The 19,551-nt window shown below is 37.8% G+C and overlaps 2 protein-coding genes across 2 annotated transcripts; one reads left to right on the top strand and one right to left on the bottom strand.

Moving 5' to 3' along the window:
• Positions 1-1,572: 1,572 nt before the first annotated feature.
• Positions 1,573-7,632, bottom strand: LOC122666731 (ribonuclease H2 subunit B). The gene is made up of 10 exons (XM_043862790.1): positions 7,444-7,632; positions 6,853-6,921; positions 6,394-6,495; positions 5,819-5,895; positions 5,407-5,530; positions 3,920-3,984; positions 3,246-3,315; positions 2,586-2,661; positions 2,311-2,404; positions 1,573-1,931 (listed from the first exon to the last, which is right to left on the bottom strand). Exons 1-10 carry the CDS (start codon positions 7,496-7,498, stop codon positions 1,809-1,811), a joined length of 855 nt encoding a protein of 284 aa, XP_043718725.1. The 5' UTR covers positions 7,499-7,632; the 3' UTR covers positions 1,573-1,808.
• A 2,243-nt stretch (positions 7,633-9,875) lies between these two features.
• Positions 9,876-15,731, top strand: LOC122667344 (protein KINESIN LIGHT CHAIN-RELATED 3-like). Its single transcript, XM_043863605.1, has 4 exons — positions 9,876-9,890; positions 10,666-10,778; positions 10,841-12,388; positions 15,500-15,731. The coding sequence occupies exons 1-4, from the start codon at positions 9,876-9,878 to the stop codon at positions 15,729-15,731; spliced, it is 1,908 nt and encodes a 635-aa protein (XP_043719540.1).
• The last annotated feature ends 3,820 nt before the right edge of the window (positions 15,732-19,551 follow it).

Here is a 19,551-nt window from a genome sequence, read left to right on the forward strand (position 1 = left end):
GACATGGGATCAATCTCTAATTATCATGGTTCAAGTATATGGAATCGGACATGGGATCACTTTCACCGAGTTAGACCTGAATTAATCAGAATCAACTGAAACCCTAGAAATTAGAATTGGGAAGAAAAAACAAATATTTTTCAAAATTAATTATTATTTGGATTTTTTTTAATTCAATAAGCTTGGATCCTCTTGATTCGATCCAGGTTTTTTTGGTCGTCTTATCGGTTCGGGCTAGGTTTTGACACCCTTAACCCAGTGTCTTCCAAAGCAGACAAACACAACCAAACGGTCGGGAGACTTCATTGTGGGTAGGCATTGCCCACAATGCCTAAAGAGGTTTTTGGTTTCTGAGTTAATCTCAACTGTATTTCTTGCCGACTTCATTGTGGGTAGACATAGCCATCATTGGTGATTAACACGGTGACACCAATACTGATAACGATCCATCTCGTTTTATTGACAATGATCCATTTCGTTTTCTTGTTGGTTGCATAAACCACACAACTTTAACTAAGTTGTAGTGGTTGAGTCGGCAGGCAATTGTCCATTCTTGACTCTTAAGCTTAGAATTAAATTTTAGCCAACCCATACCACTAGTGTTCTAAGTATACCCATACTACTAGTGTTATAAGTATCAGTATCGATACGGCACTGATACGAATCAAAAAATGGTTTTTATTTTAATAAAAAAGCGTCTTTTTTTTTTTATCTCAAATCAGCCGATTCATACCCATATGGCTTGGTTACAGACATGACTGATTCATTGACCAGAAACCTGTAAAGATGATGAGAAACTGAAATAAACAAGTACAAAGAAATCATCTAATCAAAAGCTTTCAAGCTTAATGTGCTAGTTGACCACATTGTCCTGCTATAAGCTACTGTATTTCCATCACTAAAGGTGGTTTAATTAGACTGTTGTACAGACCCAATCAAGTTCTTTATGAGGAAAAAGACTTCCATGGCTATGATCCACAGTCATTGTCATTTAAACAGACATATGGGGCCTTACCATTACTGTTCACACAGAGTCCTATGCCAAGAGCTACTGTTTTTTGCATCTTTAAGAATGTGTCAAATTCAAGTATTCAGATATGGCCCATGGACCTAATCAAGTTTTTTAAGAGGAAAAGTTTCCATAGCTATGATCCAAAACTATTGGCATATAGCCAGATGCAAGGTATTTTTTATCCTTCTCTATTTCCAATAGCCGATCTGTATTCCTGACTCAGCCCAAATCTCTACTTTCTCCATTTTTGTTGTATTTCTTGGCTCTGCCACTACAATACACACCTCTCAGATACATGCTTTACATTATGAGGAACATACAGCTCCTATCATCCTCAAGAAAATCAGAGAGATATCCCTCTCTTTTTTTTCCCCTTTCTTTTCAACCAAACAGCATGGATGTCAGTAATTTCATGGAACATTATAGCAGGTTTTTTACAACAATCCACCTGTTCAAAACTTCAAATCATCAACTGATGCATAGAGATTTTTTGTCCTTCAAGTTTTTTATTTTCTTCAAGGGGGGGAAGGGGAGGGGAGGTTTAAAACTCTCTCATGTAAAATTGTAATAATACAGCTTTGTTTGCCTCATCAGGTGCAACCCTACAGAAGTTTCATGTGATAATTCTCACAAGCATAATGGATCACCCTGAGAAAATCACAATCATGCTACTAATGATTCAATTACCCTTTCCAATGGCATGGATGCTTGAAGGGGTTACACTAGCAAAATTCAGTGTCTTTGCATACCAAGACTGAAGTTGGCGATTTCATTCAACTCTTGCTGCCGGCAAAACTCATCGCTTGTTTCTTGTAGCCCTGCGAAACATATCTTTGATGTTATGTGAGTCTGTCTCTGTTTTCATCTTCTTTGCTTGTTTTGCACTGCTTGACGTTTTCTTGTCACTCCCACTCTTTACCTAAAAGAAAATTGATAAAAATGTTAAGTAGAATAAGGTAGACTTTTGGCTTCTAGAGAATAGGTCAGATTGAATAGGGATCAACTTGGGCCCAACCTTAAAAAGAAGAAGGCAAACCATAGTTATTAACCGATCCCAACCCAAAGCTTTACCCTAAGTAGACTACCCAAGATGAGATTCAGTGGGTCAGGCTAGGTTAGGCTGAGCTTTAAAATAATTTATCCATGTAAAAGCAACTGAAATGAACACTGAGGTCCATCTTCAGTGAAACATTTAACACAACATAAAGCCCCGATCAACTTTAGATAGTACCATGAGACAAAGGGAAAAGATGAAAGCAGTAAAAGGACTGACATTGTAATGAAAAGATAGAATATACCGGCAAGGAATGAGATGACCCAGGGCTACTCTCTGTAGCAGTAGGAAGGACATCATACGCTGTTACTTTTCTAGTTGCCTCTTGTAGATCTATCCTGCAGATGCTCCAAAGTATGAACCAGTAAGAAAACATTTCATGCTCATAAATGTTATTTCAGACTTCTTCCCACCATCGCAAGAAAATGTAAACTGGAAGCTAAATGAAAAACAAACTACTCTTCAAAATAATAAAAACTTGAAATCTTTGAGCAGGTGACTTAAAGTCCAAGGTCTTACCTTAGATTACCACACAAGAGCATCAACCAAGGCTCATCCTTCAAATACTCCCCTATCAAAGAGACCGCATCTTTTACTGCACCAGTGAGGTGAAATTTGTATTTGTAAAGAGAAATTCAGTATAAGTGGAAAGGAATCACAGCCTAGCTAGCAAGTTCAGCTTCAGCACCACATTTTCTTCTCCTTCCTCCTTATTTTATGATTACTCTTCTTTGTAGCTATAATGAGCTTACAAATGCAGTTTGCAAAGACGCAGTGAAGGGGGAAATTGACCAATAAACAGTGTTACAAAAGTCGGAACAAGAATTGGACACAAATGAATTTTAAGAACGAATGAAGTGCATCATAGAGATGCTCTTTAAGTAGCAGTAATACATAATACAGACACATGGATGCGTTCTTCCACTCAATGTGTATCACCATGTTAATTGTTGACACTAGGCTAAGAAGTTACTGAAATAAATGATCCTATCAGTATGATCTCTTAGCTTTTTCCTTAGACTAGAATATGTCAAATGTCTTCTTCATAAAGTCCTATCAGTATGATATCTTAGACAGCCTGATCAAGTCATTTTATTGAATATGAGAGCCTAAGAAGGATGCACATATGTTTGTTCCAATCCCAAGCAAAAATTTATTCTAGCATCATAAAACACATACATGTATCCTGCTCATTCTGAACAGCATAGTTTTTGTTGAGTGTGGGTAGTATCACTTTTAACTGGTGCACCTGCATTCAGGAGGAACAAGAACATGAGACACAACAAGTGAACATTTACCTTGCAAGAAAATTCACTGATGGCAATTTCATAAAGCCAGGAGTGCGTCCTTGTTACAAGCACATAAAATGAGGTAAGAAACTCATTCATCGAACAAGAATAAAGACACAATCCAATCAAAGGTTTTTGTGCATGCGAATATTTTGCTTTCCTTTGTTTACACATGAATATAAGATTGGTTGATCATGAAGAAAGAAGGAAGAAATGCCGTGAGCATTAGATCTCCCCAATTTTATTTTATTTTAATTTTTTTGGTGGGGGAGGGGAGGGCTAGGTATCCAGATAATTTAATTTCTCATTTATAAAACCTGGTTACAGCGAGGTCCAACCTCCTAATGTGTATTATTAATACTGTAAGCTACAAGGTTTAATATTTTAAAATTCTAGTTATGGTCTATATTCTCCAAATCCAAAGGTTCTCTCTTTCAGTATTGACTGGGGTTAGTGAGGTTTGGTTACTAATGAACTTAATCATGTTAAGTTGATAGCGTTTATTTAAATAACATCTCTGAAGATTCTCATACAATTTCATAAACTGAGAATATCAAGCCATACCTTATGGCCCAACCAAGATAAAACCTTGGAGTCATCAAGCCTATAGAACTTTGAGGATCCAATTTCTGCAAAAGATATTATTCAAAGAATACAAATTAGATTTCCACTCTAGTTAACCAATGTGACTTATTCTCATGCATAACTAATTTATCACTTAAAAGTATATCCGACATTCCGCCACATTCTCCTACTTGCTGCATATCAAACTATGGTGTACAGTTTGGTACCCTCGTCATTCCAAAGGGCTGATCTGCATATCGTACAGAACCCCTCATATTGACGAGGCCCACCTATATTATCTCCTTGGCTGAAAATACATTGAAACAGATGAACATATGCATCCATTATAAAGATTCTGTTAGGGCTACCAACAATTATCCAATAACATTACCCATGGCAGTTCTTGAACCACCTGGAAGTTTTTCCAGGTAGAGGGCTGGCTAATCCAACCCTGATTCCAGTCCAGGTAAGGTTAGGGTTAGAAGCATCATAATCCAACTTGCCACAGAACGGAATGAAACTAAATTCTCTTCACTAAGAACCACCTACCAACTAGTTTTCCAGCTTATGGGTTGCTACTTACAACCCAGTTTACATTTGTGTTGCTTCCAGGTTGACAGTGACCTGCTACCCTCAGTGGCCATCCCACCCCAAGCAATTGACACATCTAGATTAAACAAACGCAACAGATAAGATGGCCACATTCATCAGCTCCCACATATCCCATCTTGATTTGTGCCACATATATGGCTTTGCAGTTTATAAATGCTTAAGACATCAGGTTTTTCCACCGGTAAAGTACCATATCAGCATATTAATATATCTATACTGCCTGTCAGAAGAATAATCTGAATCGAAATGGAGTGGGATGCATCATACAGTTTAAATATTATATTAGCATTGCAACAAGAGATGCATGAGAACAGAACTAGGGTGTACAGCCCCGTTCATAAACTATGGTTTGGAACTTTTCACAAGGTAGCTGATAGAATAGAATAAAGTCCTACAAACAGAACTGGCCCCAAACAGAAACTGTTCAATTAGAAAGTTCTGCCTATGCATGGAGCCAAGATACCTAGTTTCAGATCCTTGTTCTTTTCCATCAATCTCAAGAAAAGAACTCCAATCCAATGGATCTTGCTTGTGGTTTACAGCCTTGGCCACAGATGCAAGCTGTTCCATACATTAAAAAAAAAAAAAGGGCGTACCCAGTGCACAAGGCTTCCGCCACTGCGGGGTCCGGAGAGGGTCATTATGTACTCGCCTTACCGCTGGTTTTGCAGAGAGACTGTTTCCAGACTCGTACCCGTGACCACTACTTGGTCACAATGGAGCAACCTTACCGTTGTACCAAGGCCCGCCCAGTGCACAAGGCTCCTGCCACTGCGGGGTCTGGGGAGGGTCATAATGTGTACACAGCCTTACCCCTGCTTTCGCAGAGAGGCTGTTTCCATACATGCTACTTAAAAATTGAGGCAGCAGGTCACCTTTTATTTCACAAACTACTTTCATGGAATCTTCTGCAATGGATAATATATGTTGATATCCAGGATAACCGCTGACAAACATTATTTCATCTAACTGCCTGAACTTCCCCTGGTCATGCCCTTTCTGCATTTCAAAGGTACATTCAACCAATAACTTCGAATAAAGTCAATAATTCAATAAGACGAAAAATTTACCTCTCTATAAGATCATAATAGCAACAGCTGAAGTAGAAAAGGAATTATGGGGGGAAAAAGTTATGACACCAAGGCCAGTGACATTACATCAACTGCAGAGTTTAGGGGCAGAAAAAAGACCAGAACCCTGCAAAAGGGGATGAAATGCAACAAAATAGGAAGCAAAGATTTGGTTCATTGTGAGTGATCCAAAATCAATCGCCACATAGAAGCATACCTTCGTTCGAGCATCCTCAAAAATGGGCAACAGTATAAAAACAGGATCAACTGGTGTGGCACTATGCAGGCCGCCATCTGTCATATAAATTTACTTCCAGACTTAACATCCCAATGAAAGATTATCTATATGCAAAATATAAAATATTAAATTGAACATTATTAAGGAAAAGCTACTGAATCTGATAATATATCAAGGTCAACGGAAAACTCAGGCTTGTCAAATACATAGTTATTTCAATGTTTAGATTGGGAACTTATATCATAGATAATATCTATGAAGCATTATTTTTCTCAATAAAAAAAGTACCAATCTAAATTCTGGAAGTAATTTGAGTATGATACTAGCATGACATTGTGAGGAAAACTGTATGCCTATGGTAGTGGATATTTACACTAACTGAGCGTATTTGCATGTGAATATGCCTATGCAATTATGAATATATGCTAAGTGCATGGTCTCTCAATGGCTCAAAGATGAAACCAGTGGTACAAACATCAAAAGAAATCACATTCGTAAACGAATAGAAGAAATGGTACATTTTATTAAACATGATGGAGAGAGTTGTTGATCACCTTCACAAACAGAATCCCCTAGGAACCAGGAGGCATAGGATTGCTTGAACCAATGCAGTTCTTGGAGGGAGTTGTTGATGAATAAATAACAAGCTGGGTTTCCTGACAAATTAGTGAAAATAAAATCTAAGACTACAAATCCCTGAGCCTACCAGGCATTAGCTTCTAGTTAAACTCATAAGGCAAGCCTGTTGTGAATTCGCATTGATATGATAAATCATGGGCAGAAACATAGAGAGGGTTATAAGGCTTAAATTCATCAAAGCCGAAACATATGGTTGGTTAATAAAATATACATTCCATGACATGATGCCCTGCATTACGAAACTGCAACCTCATTATTATGCTTAACAATTCTGAATTGAAAATATTAGGACCAAAAGTTCAGTCTACCCTTCACTCTTAGGGTTAACAATTAAAGAGTGAAGTAAAGAAAATTGGGCACAACTATCAGATTACCTGACTTTGGATGGCGAAGAGACAACAAAGATCCTTTACCATTTTCAATTGTAGTAGCAGGACCAGGTACTGCAAGACATATGAAATAATGCATAAGTCAATAAGCACTAGTATTCCCACACCAATCGTACCTCTCCATAATGTAAATGTGTTTCTGAAGTTAATTTCACTGCTATATCAACAAATAAGTCATGATTCAAATGAGGACTTCTGCATATGTTGCTCCACTCAGAAACCACCAGAGTTGCACAAGTTGGGTTTCACTCAAGGTCTTAAAATTAGTTCTGGGAATTTAATGGTTCAAAAGGGCCCGCCTATGTAGCGATCATTTGTGTGATTGTATTACTTAAAAGCCACTTCATATTCGACACTATAACCAGAAAATCCAACGAACGCGTTAACAGACTTTTTCTATTGGGTGTCATGATACTATTTATTGAATTTTTTGGGCCATTGATGCAATTCTAGCAATAGCTTCTGTTAGAAATAGCAAACAATTTCAGTTCTGAATCAAACTGATATCGCCATGAACTAATTTATGGAACCCTAAAAAAAATGGATTGAAGCAGAAAATGAAGGCTAAAAAGTTACCCGGTGCAATGAAAACGCGAGTTTCGTCAAAGCCATCACGCCAAGCCATTTGCATAATTTCGGAAATTCCCAGGAAGTGAAAGCTTTTAGCCCTTCTTTCAGGGTTCGCCTCAGCGGCGGCAGCTAGTAATGGCGGGAATAGTGGTCGAACTTGAAATATATGCTACCGTGGAACCGAATCAGTATTTTACAATTTAAGTTCAGTTCACACAGTGTCCTGATATGACCCAGGGGAGGATGAGTTTCATCCTGCTATGTCCTTTTTTTTTTATAATTTTTTTTTGTTTTTGGGTTAAATGCATGGTTTTAGTGCACGATATCGGAGTGGTTATCAGCAACACAGAAAACCGATAAGATATCGATACGATATCGGCCTGGGTCGGCTGCATCAGACAAAATTACCCCTTGATTTCCTTAAAAAATGAGTTTTTGAACCTTTTTACCCCTTGTCTGTACTGTGCTACTGATATGGTATCGGCATGATATCGATATCGATGATTAATAAAATTGATACATACGGACGATACAATACCGATACTTAGAACCATGGTTAAATGCCATGTCCTCGTAAGCGTTACTTTTCATTGAAGTGTGTAAATACATGGCAGACAAGTAGAGAAGAAGTGACAATCCTAAATTATCCAAACCAGGGTTTCAAAACTCAGAATCCGTAATCGGATCGGCCAATGTCAATCTCAATTTGAACTGGCTTGGATTGGTGAGACTCAGTTGAAAATTGATAGGAATCGGTGTGAATCAATTGAATCAGTCTGTCAATTTTATACGAATCAGCCTATTCTACCAATCAGATTCCGATTTTTAAAACCATTTCCAGACTCCAGAATTATAATTTTAAAGAGAGGGTCTGACCTTGTGGTATGGAAAAGTCAAACAGAATTTATAACCAGACCTTTAGTCCATGTAAAAATAAATTCTGTTTGGGGACAAGCAAGGTCCGAAGGGAGGGAGCTGGCGCCAAAGACAGAGATGGAGATAGAGAAGAAGGGGAGGAGAGAGAGGAGACGAAGGATGAGAAGAAAATTCAAAAAAATAGGTTCCGATGTTCGATTTTATTTACTTAATGGATGTGCTTGTTCTAGGTCTACCATGTTGTCTTGTTTTAGGAGAAATTCTGGCCGCTTGAAAAAACTGAGGACTAAAATTTGAGTACTAGATTATCATATCGAGTCCTTTGAATAAGTTGCAGTCTTGTATATGATTCCTTGAAATGTCTGAATGTATAATGGGAAGCAGTTTTTTGTACGGGAGTGTGGCCTATGCCAGCACTCCCATGTGTCTATCTCTCTCTTCCTTAAAATAAGGGGGTAGAGGTGTCTTTTCACATGGGGAGGAGAGAGATAGACTCATGGGAGTGCTGGCGTAAGCCACACTCCCGGACAAAATTTTTTTCCCCATATATAATATCCTTAATTAATTAAGATAATAATATAACGCATACACAAGGCTTAACCAAGAAGCTCATTTTATTATTAATAGTAGTCTATCAACCTTTGTTTTACAATTTTTTACAATAAAAGCTATCCCGAAAAGAAAAAAAAAACCACAATACAATTTGACCAACAAGCTCCAACCACCCTAATCTAAGTTTCACACTCACATCCCTTCCATCAATTGTTGTAAATTCACATTACATTTCATGTTAATACACTTCAATCCACGAAGGTTGAAGTCAGTCACACTAGATGTAGACATGAGATCTGCACAAAAGATTAACCATGAGTTAGCATATTGGATATCTAATATAATGACAAGAAAAACAAACAAGGATATGAATGACAAAAAATACTTCAAATGTACATGAACAATATTGAATCAGAGACTGCTAAATGCAACTCTGCCCTTCATTCACAAAAAAAGTAATTAGTTGTCTTCAAGAAGCTATGAGATTCTATTTGACAAGAAAATGGTAAGTAGAAATTTAGTAAGTTTTTTAAGAATCCCAATTCACTGGGAGTTGAAATGCTTTGTTTGACTCTTGAGTTGTTCGAGACTTTGAGTACTTAGAAGTATTTTCAATTGAAGCCAAACAAGGAATTGTTGAGATCTCATAGATCTTGGCAGTGAGCTTTAACAAATGCAATATCTGGTGTCTATGATTTGCACTAATTGACCAAACTGTTAAGAAAGAAACTAGTATTCATATATTGTTTGTATTGAAGTAATTCTGCTTTTGGTTGTCTCAAATTACCATGCTGTAAAGGTAAATAGAGAGTCCATTAATTTCTAATGTGGCCATGATTATTAGCTTAGGTTATTTTTATTTTATTAATTGGGTTTTAAATGGCATATCATTGAACCCCAAGGGGCAGCGTAGTTGGCAAGGGACGAGACCTAAGGAAGCTGAAGGTCCTGAGTTCGACTCCGCTTACTCCCTTGGAGCCACTCGCTTGAGAAGAAACTCCCTAATGAACATGGGGGGCCGGAAAGTAAGCACTAATTTTTTGAACAATCCTAAAATCTCAGTTTCAGCGATTGTGCTATAATTTTTCACATAAACGAAGGAGATGAGAGGGAGAGCATATGAACCATTGGAAAACTTAACTTCGCTGGAGAGTTGCACCTTTATTTCCGCCGGAGATTAATGAGAGTTGCAGGAGATTCCTTTGAGCTCGTTAGGTTTGCATAGCTCTCTCTCACAATGGTTCGATTTTGGGGATGTTTGGGGATGTTTGGGTTGAAGATGAACAAAAGGGTAAAATGGTCATTCGATTTGGCATGTTTTACTTTAAGGGTAAAATGATCTTTTACATACTACAAGTTCTACAACAACACTTGAATAACACTGTCAGCCTTAGAAGTCTAGAAGATGAGTAAGACTGTAATTTTTTAAAACAAAGGAGAGGAGGTGTAATTAAGGCATAGTTCAAGGGAGGGGGTGTAAATTTCCCAAAAAACAAAAAATCTCACTTTCTATTTAAAGACTGCACAGGAAATCACCGGCATGAAAAGGTTATCCAAGGGTTTTTGGTTCTAGAGGGTTTATGGCTTTGGTAACCGTCTCCGGCCATTAAGGTACTGCTCACCCTTGTCTCTCCCAACATTTTTATGGATTTATATACTCTTGTTTGTGTTCTTTTAACAGAACCAGTTTTCTTTTTATGGATTTATATGCTCTTGTTTGTGTTTTTCTAACAGAACCACTGTTCTTTTTATGGATTTATATACTCTTGTTTGTGTTCTTTATTTGTGTTCTTTTAACAGAACCACTGTTCTTCGTCCGTTGCATTACCTATTAAAAATATTGATTGTGCTTATCTTTTCTTCCGTTGTTTCTTTATACTTTCCATTCGTTTTGCATCTGATATTGCATTGAGGCAAGTGAGACCCTCCCATCTTGCTATTCACCGTGAAAAGATTCTTATCTTCTCTTCTCCAGCACCTTAACTGACACAGAACTAATTGCAGAGATATCTCCAGAGACCGAAATCTTGATTCCCTTGTGGACATATTGCCTCATTTGTCCACCAGACACAGAAAATCAAACAGAAATGGAAGAAGCTTTCGAGTCTGCACAGACACTCGAAGACATCTTCAAAGCTTTTGAAGACATGTCATCTGCTTTTGAAGAGGAGGACTTATGTCTGGCTTTCTTGAAAGCAAGCCTTGATCTGAACCAAGAAGGTGATGACAATGAGAAAGGTCTGTATGAGAGAGTTCTGGATTTTGGGAATAGAGCTTTGCCGATCTTGGAAAGTGGCAATAAAGCTCCTCTACCAGTTGCCATGACTTTAAATACGATGGGTGCTGCTAGCTACCACCTGAAGAAATTAAATGACAGCTTAGGGTATCTAAATAGAGCTAATAGGATACTGATAAAGTTGGAAGAAGATGGCGTCAATGTTGATAATGTCAGGCATGTTCTTTTTGCGGTTCTGCGTGAATTGTATAAAACGAACAATGCAATGGGGAGAACCGAGGAAGCTATTATCAATCTTCGGAGGGGTTTGGAATTGCAAGAGAAAGCTCTAGGGCCAGAAAGCAGTGAGGTTGCCATGTCAAATCGGAAGTTAGCACAAAAATATTTGGAAGTTATGAATTTTAAAGATGCTTTGCCTTTTTGTTTGAAGGCAATAGAGATACATACGGCTCAACTAGGTAACAATTCAGTGGAGGTTGCATCTGATAGGGGTATCCTTGGGCTTATCTACAGTGGGTTGGAAGAACATGAGAAGGCAACAGAGCAAAATGAACTCTCAAAGAAGATTCTAAAGAATCAGGGTCGTCATTCTGATCAACTTACTGTAGAAATTGGTGCTGCTGCTATGCAGATTGCCTTGGGGAGGTATGATGAGGCACTTAATATTCTAAAAGATATTGCTCAGCGGACAGACGAAGAGAATGAAACTCCAGGTACTGTGTTCCTTTTAATGGCAAAAGTCTTGTGTAATCAGGAGAAGTTTGCTGATTCAAAGAGGTACCTTGAAAAAGCATGGGGAATTCTTGACAAGAAAGCAATTGTTTCCTCTGAATTAGTTGAAGATATGGCTTCCTCTAAATTAGTTGTTGTAGCTTACATGGAGATTTCAATGCTTTATGAGACAATGAATGAGTTTGAAACTGCAATTTCACCACTAGAAAAATGTATGGCCATAGTTGAGAAGCTTCCACAACTACGACCCTCAAAATGGTGTGTTTCTGCAAGAATAGGTCGGTTACTTCTGTTGACAGGGAAGGCGACTCAGGCGTTACCATACTTGGAAAGTGCATCAGAAATTTCACAGAAGTGCTTTGGGTCAAAGTACATTGAAGTGGGGTATAACTACAACAATTTAGGTGCAGCATATTTGGAGTTGGACAAGCCTCAGTCTGCTGCACAAATGTTTTCTGTTGCCAAGGACATCATGGATGCGTCTCTTGGCCCTCATCATGCTGATTCGATTGAAGCATGTCAGAACCTTTCAAAAGCTTATGGTGCCATGGGGAGGTATGAATGCTTTCCCAGTTTATGACTTTACTGTCATTATATAACATTAATCAACTGCTATTAGTTTATGGTAAGTACATTTTCGATTCTGAATTATTATCTACCTGATTTGGTTATTTTCTTCTGATGCCATATGGTGGCTCTTTGATGGACTTGATGGTTGATATAAAATGCTTTTTAAAAAAAGTTTGGGAAATTTTGTCTATGTTTCTCTCATTGTTTCTTTCCTTGTTTGATGTGCTCAGAGATGTTATCAACTTTTGGTTACTAGTTTTTGGAGTAAATATCTAATTAAATACTTTTGATTAAGAAGACAACCCAAAAATGGGTAAAGGGGAAGATTAGAGTTGGAAATGAATTATTTTAGTGAAAGCTTCTATTTTTGGATGTATGGTTATGCTCTACTAAGTTTCAGTGGCTTGATTATTATGTATGATATATTATATATTTATAAAAACAAATTCTATAGGAAGTTCAACCGAATTAAACACATACAAGAGAAGTCATTCTTCCTACTATAGTTACACATGTTCTCTTCGATACCTTGCTTGTAGAGGGGCCAAGGAGCATTTTGTTGCGGAGTGATGATTCACTTGATTAAGGAACTTCTGAAGAATAGACCTAAATATGGGAATTAAACAATTGGAAATGTCAGGGCTTTGATCCAGTGGAAACCAATTATTTTAAGTGATTAAAAGTTTTTACCAGTTCGGTTATGGCTCAACTGATTGGGTATTTTCTTGGCTGATTATTGACATGAGCAAGTTTGCAATTTACACTAGTCAGCTGCAAATTTTGCTGTGTTAGCAGAAGGTATGTTATATTTATGCCCTGATGCTCACTTCAAGGTAAGGCACCTTAAAAGTGCCACTGAACAGAGTAGAAAATTATGCATGTACTTGGGCAGTGATGACCTATATTCATGCATTAGGCATCTATGAGATTATGTTTAATTCATGTTTTGCTTTCCTACTACCCTCTGGTTATAGATTTGTGCTTTATGTGGTGATGCATGCAATCGGAAAATACACTTGTAACATGGAAAATTATTTTGAAAAAGAAAAGTTATTTCCTTTTTCTCCCCATCCTTTTAGTGGTAGTTCTCTTCTGTTATCAAACCTTGGGGTGAATAAGACTTGGCTGCTGGTAAATAAAATTATAATAAAAGAAAAATGAGCTAGGCCTCCTACTTTCCCATGGGTGGTTAGATTTGATTGCGGAGGGTGATGCAGCCTCAATCATAAGTGGTTGAGTCCTCTCATTGGTGAACTTGGCTGATGAGCTTCCCAAACCTGGGCTGAACATAGAGCTACAGTATTTGGATTCTTTTTCTATTAACTAATCGTTGGTTCGTCTTTTTTGCTGTTGTTTCTGTTTCCAGCTGTTCCTTGTGGTTGGTAGTGGTGTATGTTAGCTTGATGTAATTTTGTTTCGCTTTTGATAAAATCATTATTTATCAAAAAAATATAAAAAGGAAATATGTATGTAAATACAAGGGTTTGATTTCTAACCATTGGCAGTTGGTTTACCTATTGCATCACAGCCATAAGGTCACATGCTGGATTCCATTTTCTCGCAAAATATAGTAATAATGGAGAGAGAAGGTGGGGACAAAAAAGTGTTTCTCCCTTCCCTGTTTGATGAACAACACAGGAAAGAGGTTTTTGCACTTCAAAAGGCTGGACAGAACATAGATGTCATAAATTTTTTGGCCATTTTACAGAGTTGGAATTTTCTTATGGGGTTGAATGTCTCTCGTCAAACCCTGTGATAGAGTCGTCCTTTTGGGAGAATGGGAGTTTGGGTATAGCAATGACTCTTCACGATCAATTCCAGTTGCTTTTTTAAAGAAATTGCACATGTTCTATTTGTACTCCTTTTTTTCTAATGTTTTCCTTTGCTTTGGTCTTGCTGCAATCAAAGTTTTGGTTTGGTTCAAGTTTGTATCGAAGTAGTACAGCAATTCGAAAGAATCTTTCCTGATTTTTAATTCATATTCTGATCTTAAACCTTACCTTCAGTGTTTCGACTCCTGAACATCTAACCTAATTTGCCTCTCTTGGATTTAAGCTTGAAAGCCTAATTATGGCTATGGTTCTCTTATTGCCATCAAACTATCATCCTAGAACGTGAAAACAGCAACACAGATGGAATATTAACCATGATTGAAAAAAGTAAATCAGGAAAGCAACAAATCTGTCGAGCAAACAGAAGGTCTATATAGATACTTGATCAAGATTGACAGGAATTTGAAAGACACAACTTTGTAAAAAAATAAAAAGAAATGACGTAAAAAACATCTGATCTTTTATGTTTTCTCTACAGAAATATATTGAACAAGCTTTTTGTTTGGTACAACCTATTTTGAGTTAGTTTTGGGTAGAACGATTTAAAGAAGCATTTGAGGGGAGACTTGAACAGTCATGATTTGTATGACAGTTTGGTTTGGTTTCCTCTGTTTCGTCTTGGTGCCTAGACTGGTAATCAACGAGGCTCTGACTTTGAAACCTGAACCTCTAAAAGCTGCAAAACAAGTGTGAGAATAAACAAAACAAGTAAATAAAAAAGGGCAGGGGAGGCTCCAGTGTTAATGTTTTGAATCTATGGGAATGTGGAGATGGAGAGGATGAGATCAGAAGAATGACAATGAAAAATGCTAGAGGATTTTGTTCAACAGAACAGCAAGTAAAACTTGCAAACCAAAAAGAAAAAATATAGATAAGCCAGAATTCAAAGAATCACAAAAGACTAAGAACCAATACTCATAGAAATAAAAATCTGTGTAAATGATGTGGAATGGATACATTGGATGCTCTATATGTTCACGAGAACATCGCAAGATGCTTTTTCTTTATCAATGTGCATATCTATTTATTTTTCGTTTTTCCTTCTCAACTGGTAAGTGCTGTCAGTTATAAAATTGTCTGTTACTTCAATGGGGCACTGGTCTTTCTTAATACATCCATAATCATACATAAATGTGTATCTTAGTATGCATGTCTGTCAACTCCATCTTGTTGACGTGAAATGTAGCATTCAACAAGACTTCACTCCACTATTTATTATATAGCTGGAGTTTATTACTGGATCAATTTCTTGTGGCTTCTGCAGCTATACACTTGCAATGGAGTTCCAGCAGCGAGTGATAGACGAATGGGAGAGTCATGGACCAAGTGCAGGAGATGAATTCAAAGAAGCACACCGACTTTTTGAACAGCTTAAGAAGAAGGCTCGTGGTTCATCATCAGATGAGGTTCCTAAAAAGGCTTTGCTTCTGCCTCGAATTAGTGAAGTTTCTGGTATCCGGAACTCCAGACCTAATGCTCAAGTTAGTGAGAAGTGATCAAATAGACATTGGTTTTGGTTAGACATGGTCTTCTAGAGCTACAAGTGATCAAACACACTGAGAGCGGTGAGGCTTTGTTTCTTGATTACTGATATATTGTGTTACTTGATAACTATAGTTTTTGGGATGGAAGGAACTTCTGGTTTACTTTTTCTTGGAAGTTTTAGGAGGCTTTGTTTCTTGATTACTGATATATTGTGTTACTTGATACCTATGGTTTTTGGGATGGAGGGAACTTCTGGTTTACGTTTTCTTGGAAGTTTTAGGAGGCCTTGTTTCTTGATTACTGATATATTGTGTTACTTGATACCTATAGTTTTTGGGATGAAGGGAACTTCTGGTTTACTTTTTCTTGGAAGTTAGGAGGCTGCCAATTGTCTCATGTCAAACATATCTAGCTAAGTTGCAGCTACACAGTTTGGTGAAGCTGTTGATTCTGTCTTACACACATCTTTTGGGTACCAAGAAATAGTGGCCTGATCTGAGTTTCAAAACTTGAGATCAGATTGTCCGGATCCGCTGATTTGGATCGGAATCGTGGATTCCACTCTTTAAAATCCTCTGCCTGATGAGATCCTGTCACTGAAACATTCAGATTTCAGAAAGAAGGATACAGCTTCAAATTATTGTGACTAGTGAAACCCTTGGCATAATAATGTCATCAATCCATGTTCTCACCTCACGAAGCAGGTTCCAGCTCAGCCTTATGTTGGAAGAGAACTGGTCCATTAGTGACTTGGGTCTTTAGTCAGTATCAAGCATTTTATATCGTATTTTCCATGAGCTTCTTTGCACTATACTTTTAGATCAGTAGTAGGGCTTTGAAACGACTCTGGTATTGAAGGTGTACCACACCCCACACCCCCCAAACACAAGTTCATGCAGCAGAACATACAGTTGACCCACTTATATTGGCTGTAATAGAAGTGACCTCAATAAGCTGCTCATGTTCTCTGGTATGCAATCTGTCAGTCTCTCAGTATATTCCCACCATATATTCTTTCCCACCCTAAAACCCTTCTAGGTCCAATTTCTGTCCCACCCTCACTTTAGCTCTTTTCTTGGGAAACATTAACATTTTTCTCCTCAGGGAGTGACCAAAAACTGCTACACTTGGCTCTTCCATCTCAAAATTTCAAGCAAAATTTCAAGCTCAGCTGTATCCTCTATTCCTTACTGCTTAAGAAAGAGGAGGTGAACTCATTGCAAAATGAGATCACTAAGTACAACCAAGCAAATTGGACTGAATAAAGCTTGGATGCCCTTGACCAGATCAATGTAGATCAGAATGTACTGAGTCTCTGGAGGCTTTTTTTTTAAAGGGTAAATGACACCTAAGGTACCCGATGTTTCACATGTTATGTTTGCCCTATCTAAACTAAGATAACATTAAGCAGGGTAAGCAATTTTTTTTTAAAATTTTCAATTGTACCTACCAATCCACCATCTATATCTAACCCATTCTTTCCCCTAAACCGGTAAATCTCACCCTCACCCTCTAGTTGTTCCGTAAAATTCTGCGTTAAACTGGGAGGAAAACGGAAAAAAAAGATGCGACGAAGAAATCTTTAATAATCCTTTAGATTTTTTTTTAGGTTTTGACCATTGGATAGAAAAAACTATCTTGGAGGATAATTCGGATCCAACGTCTGAAAAATTGCAGGAAAATAATTGAGACATGATTTGTAGCTATTACGCTCTGGATTTAGTGTTGGAACATTGAAGAATAGTGACAAACATCGAAATCATATTTTAGATTTTTAGATTCAGATTTCGTTTTTGAGCACAAAAAGAAGATTGGCAAGGAAATATGTTGAACAGTGTAGAACAGAGCTTTGCCTTTGCTTTTGAAGCCAATGTAGGTTGAAAATTGAAACCTAATTTTATCATCGTACTATGCGAAATCAACTTAGAACGTATTCCAAGAATTCATACCAAACACAGTCTAGTTCTATGTAAATGTTTTGATCGGAAAATGAAGATGTGTTTGATATGTTAGGTCTATTTTGCATTCTCTCATAACGAAAATAGTTGTTTTTATAGTCTGCAAAATTGACCTAGAATGCATTCCAAAATTGCGTACCAAACAGTGCTTTCATTCCTATGTTGTTTTTCATCAGGCTTGGGTACTTTGGTCACTGATCTCGGATACAAGTTGCAATTTTTCTGGCATATATCTACTCGAGAGAGCATCACAACATAAAAAGGTGTTACTACTTACCTGCTTCATCGTAGTTAGCCTTAACGATATAATTGGGCGGAGCGCCAAATGATGAATCTACTTCCACCACCCATCTTATCAACACCTTCTCCATTCCCGACCGCGACCTTCTTAAGTTCCAAGGAGGCCGGCAACGTTGACTATTATAGAGTAGAGTAGTATTTCTACATCTGAAGGATCGGAATCCAATTCAACCGCATCGATCCTATTTGAATCGCAGCAAACACCGATTCGTACTCTTCGAATCCATCCAGCTGAGTCTAGTGGTTGGAGTATGCTTCGATGATGATGATGGCGGCGTTGGCCACAGCGAATTCTCCCCTAAACCGCGCAATACTGGCGTCCCTTCCGAACGTCTCCGACGGTCAGGTAAAAGTAGTGGAGGCGGGGAAGAAGAACAATAAAGATATATATATGTTGAGTAAGGTCGTAGGTTTCCTGGTTGACAGAGGAGAAAAGGGTAAGGATACATAAGGGTAAAGTTGGAAATTAAAAAAATTGGTTAATCTAGTTAATGTTATCTTCATTTAGGTATCCCAAGTCCCAACATAATTGATTAATCTAGTTACTGTTATAAGCAAAAGACTTGACCTTATAAGAATTGCCTGTTATGGAAACAATCTCTCAATTTTTGCTCGCGTCTAGGTGGTATTCTCTTTGCCATTTCTTAATTATGAAATGGGAGAAAGTTCTCTGTCCGGGAGTGTGGCCTACGCTAGCATTCCCATTAGTCTATCTCTCTCTTCTCCATTTGAAAAGACACCTCTGCCCCTTATTTTGAGGAGGAGAGAGATAGACACATGGGAGTGCTAACGTAGGCCATACTTCCGGACAGAAAACTACTTCCCTTATGAAATTTATTCAATGAATCAAGTTTTCCCACACCCATGGTCAAGGAAGAACCTCTAACCAATGAGTCTGCATGTTGTAAATAAGGTATGGCGAACGGTGAGATATATTATCAATCATACATAAAATCAGACAACCAGGAATTGATCAAGCATCTCAGAGAGCCATCCACCACATGTCCCCCTCTTTCGACTTTAGCTGTGCTGCAAGACATCAAACAGCTAATACCCTCCTTCACATGCATCGCATTCCACCATATTCCACAGTGTATCAACAAGACAGCTGACACCCTGGTAAGGAAAACCACCTCATCAATGAGCATGATAGAATGGTCATTTTCCACTTCTTGGTTTCAGGATCTTTGTAACAATGAAGCCATTGTTTGTACTCGCTCTCAATCAATAAGATTTCCTCTTAACAGAAATTTTTTTTTTTTTTAAAATACAAGATTCATTGAAAAAACAAGTGGAAAAACCATGTACATGGTTAGCCACATAATTGAGTCCTACTCAAATTACTTATTGTCTATACTCGAGAACTCCACATGCCATAGCAAGTTGCTTCAATTTTTTTTTTGTTTTGTTTTTGTTGAACAATCTTCTATTAGAATGAAAGTCAAGGCATACCCAGACTTGAAAGCCAAGGTATAGCGTATACCCAGAATTACAAGTTTGGCCTTATTTCGAACTCTGAATATGAGAATTTTGGATTGCGATTCTGCAGACCTTACAATTGACCCACTAGAAT

The sequence above is a fragment of the Telopea speciosissima genome, chromosome 7, assembly GCF_018873765.1.
Source record: "Telopea speciosissima isolate NSW1024214 ecotype Mountain lineage chromosome 7, Tspe_v1, whole genome shotgun sequence".
NCBI lineage: Eukaryota > Viridiplantae > Streptophyta > Magnoliopsida > Proteales > Proteaceae > Telopea > Telopea speciosissima.

What these genes read in the sequence shown, in the direction of transcription:
- LOC122666731 (XM_043862790.1), bottom strand. Translation starts at nt 7,498, where the DNA reads ATGCAAATGGCTTGGCGTGATGGCTTTGACGAAACTCGCGTTTTCATT. An exon ending in AGTAGTTTGTGAAATAAAAG is followed by an intron (nt 3,985 to 5,406) that starts GTGACCTGCTGC and finishes TATCTTTTGCAG; the next exon opens with AAATTGGATCCTCAAAGTTC. An exon ending in GGTCATCTCATTCCTTGCCG is followed by an intron (nt 1,932 to 2,310) that starts GTATATTCTATC and finishes ATTTTCTTTTAG; the next exon opens with GTAAAGAGTGGGAGTGACAA.
- LOC122667344 (XM_043863605.1), top strand. An exon ending in GCATCTGATATTGCATTGAG is followed by an intron (nt 10,779 to 10,840) that starts GCAAGTGAGACC and finishes TCTCTTCTCCAG; the next exon opens with CACCTTAACTGACACAGAAC. An exon ending in GCTTATGGTGCCATGGGGAG is followed by an intron (nt 12,389 to 15,499) that starts GTATGAATGCTT and finishes TGGCTTCTGCAG; the next exon opens with CTATACACTTGCAATGGAGT.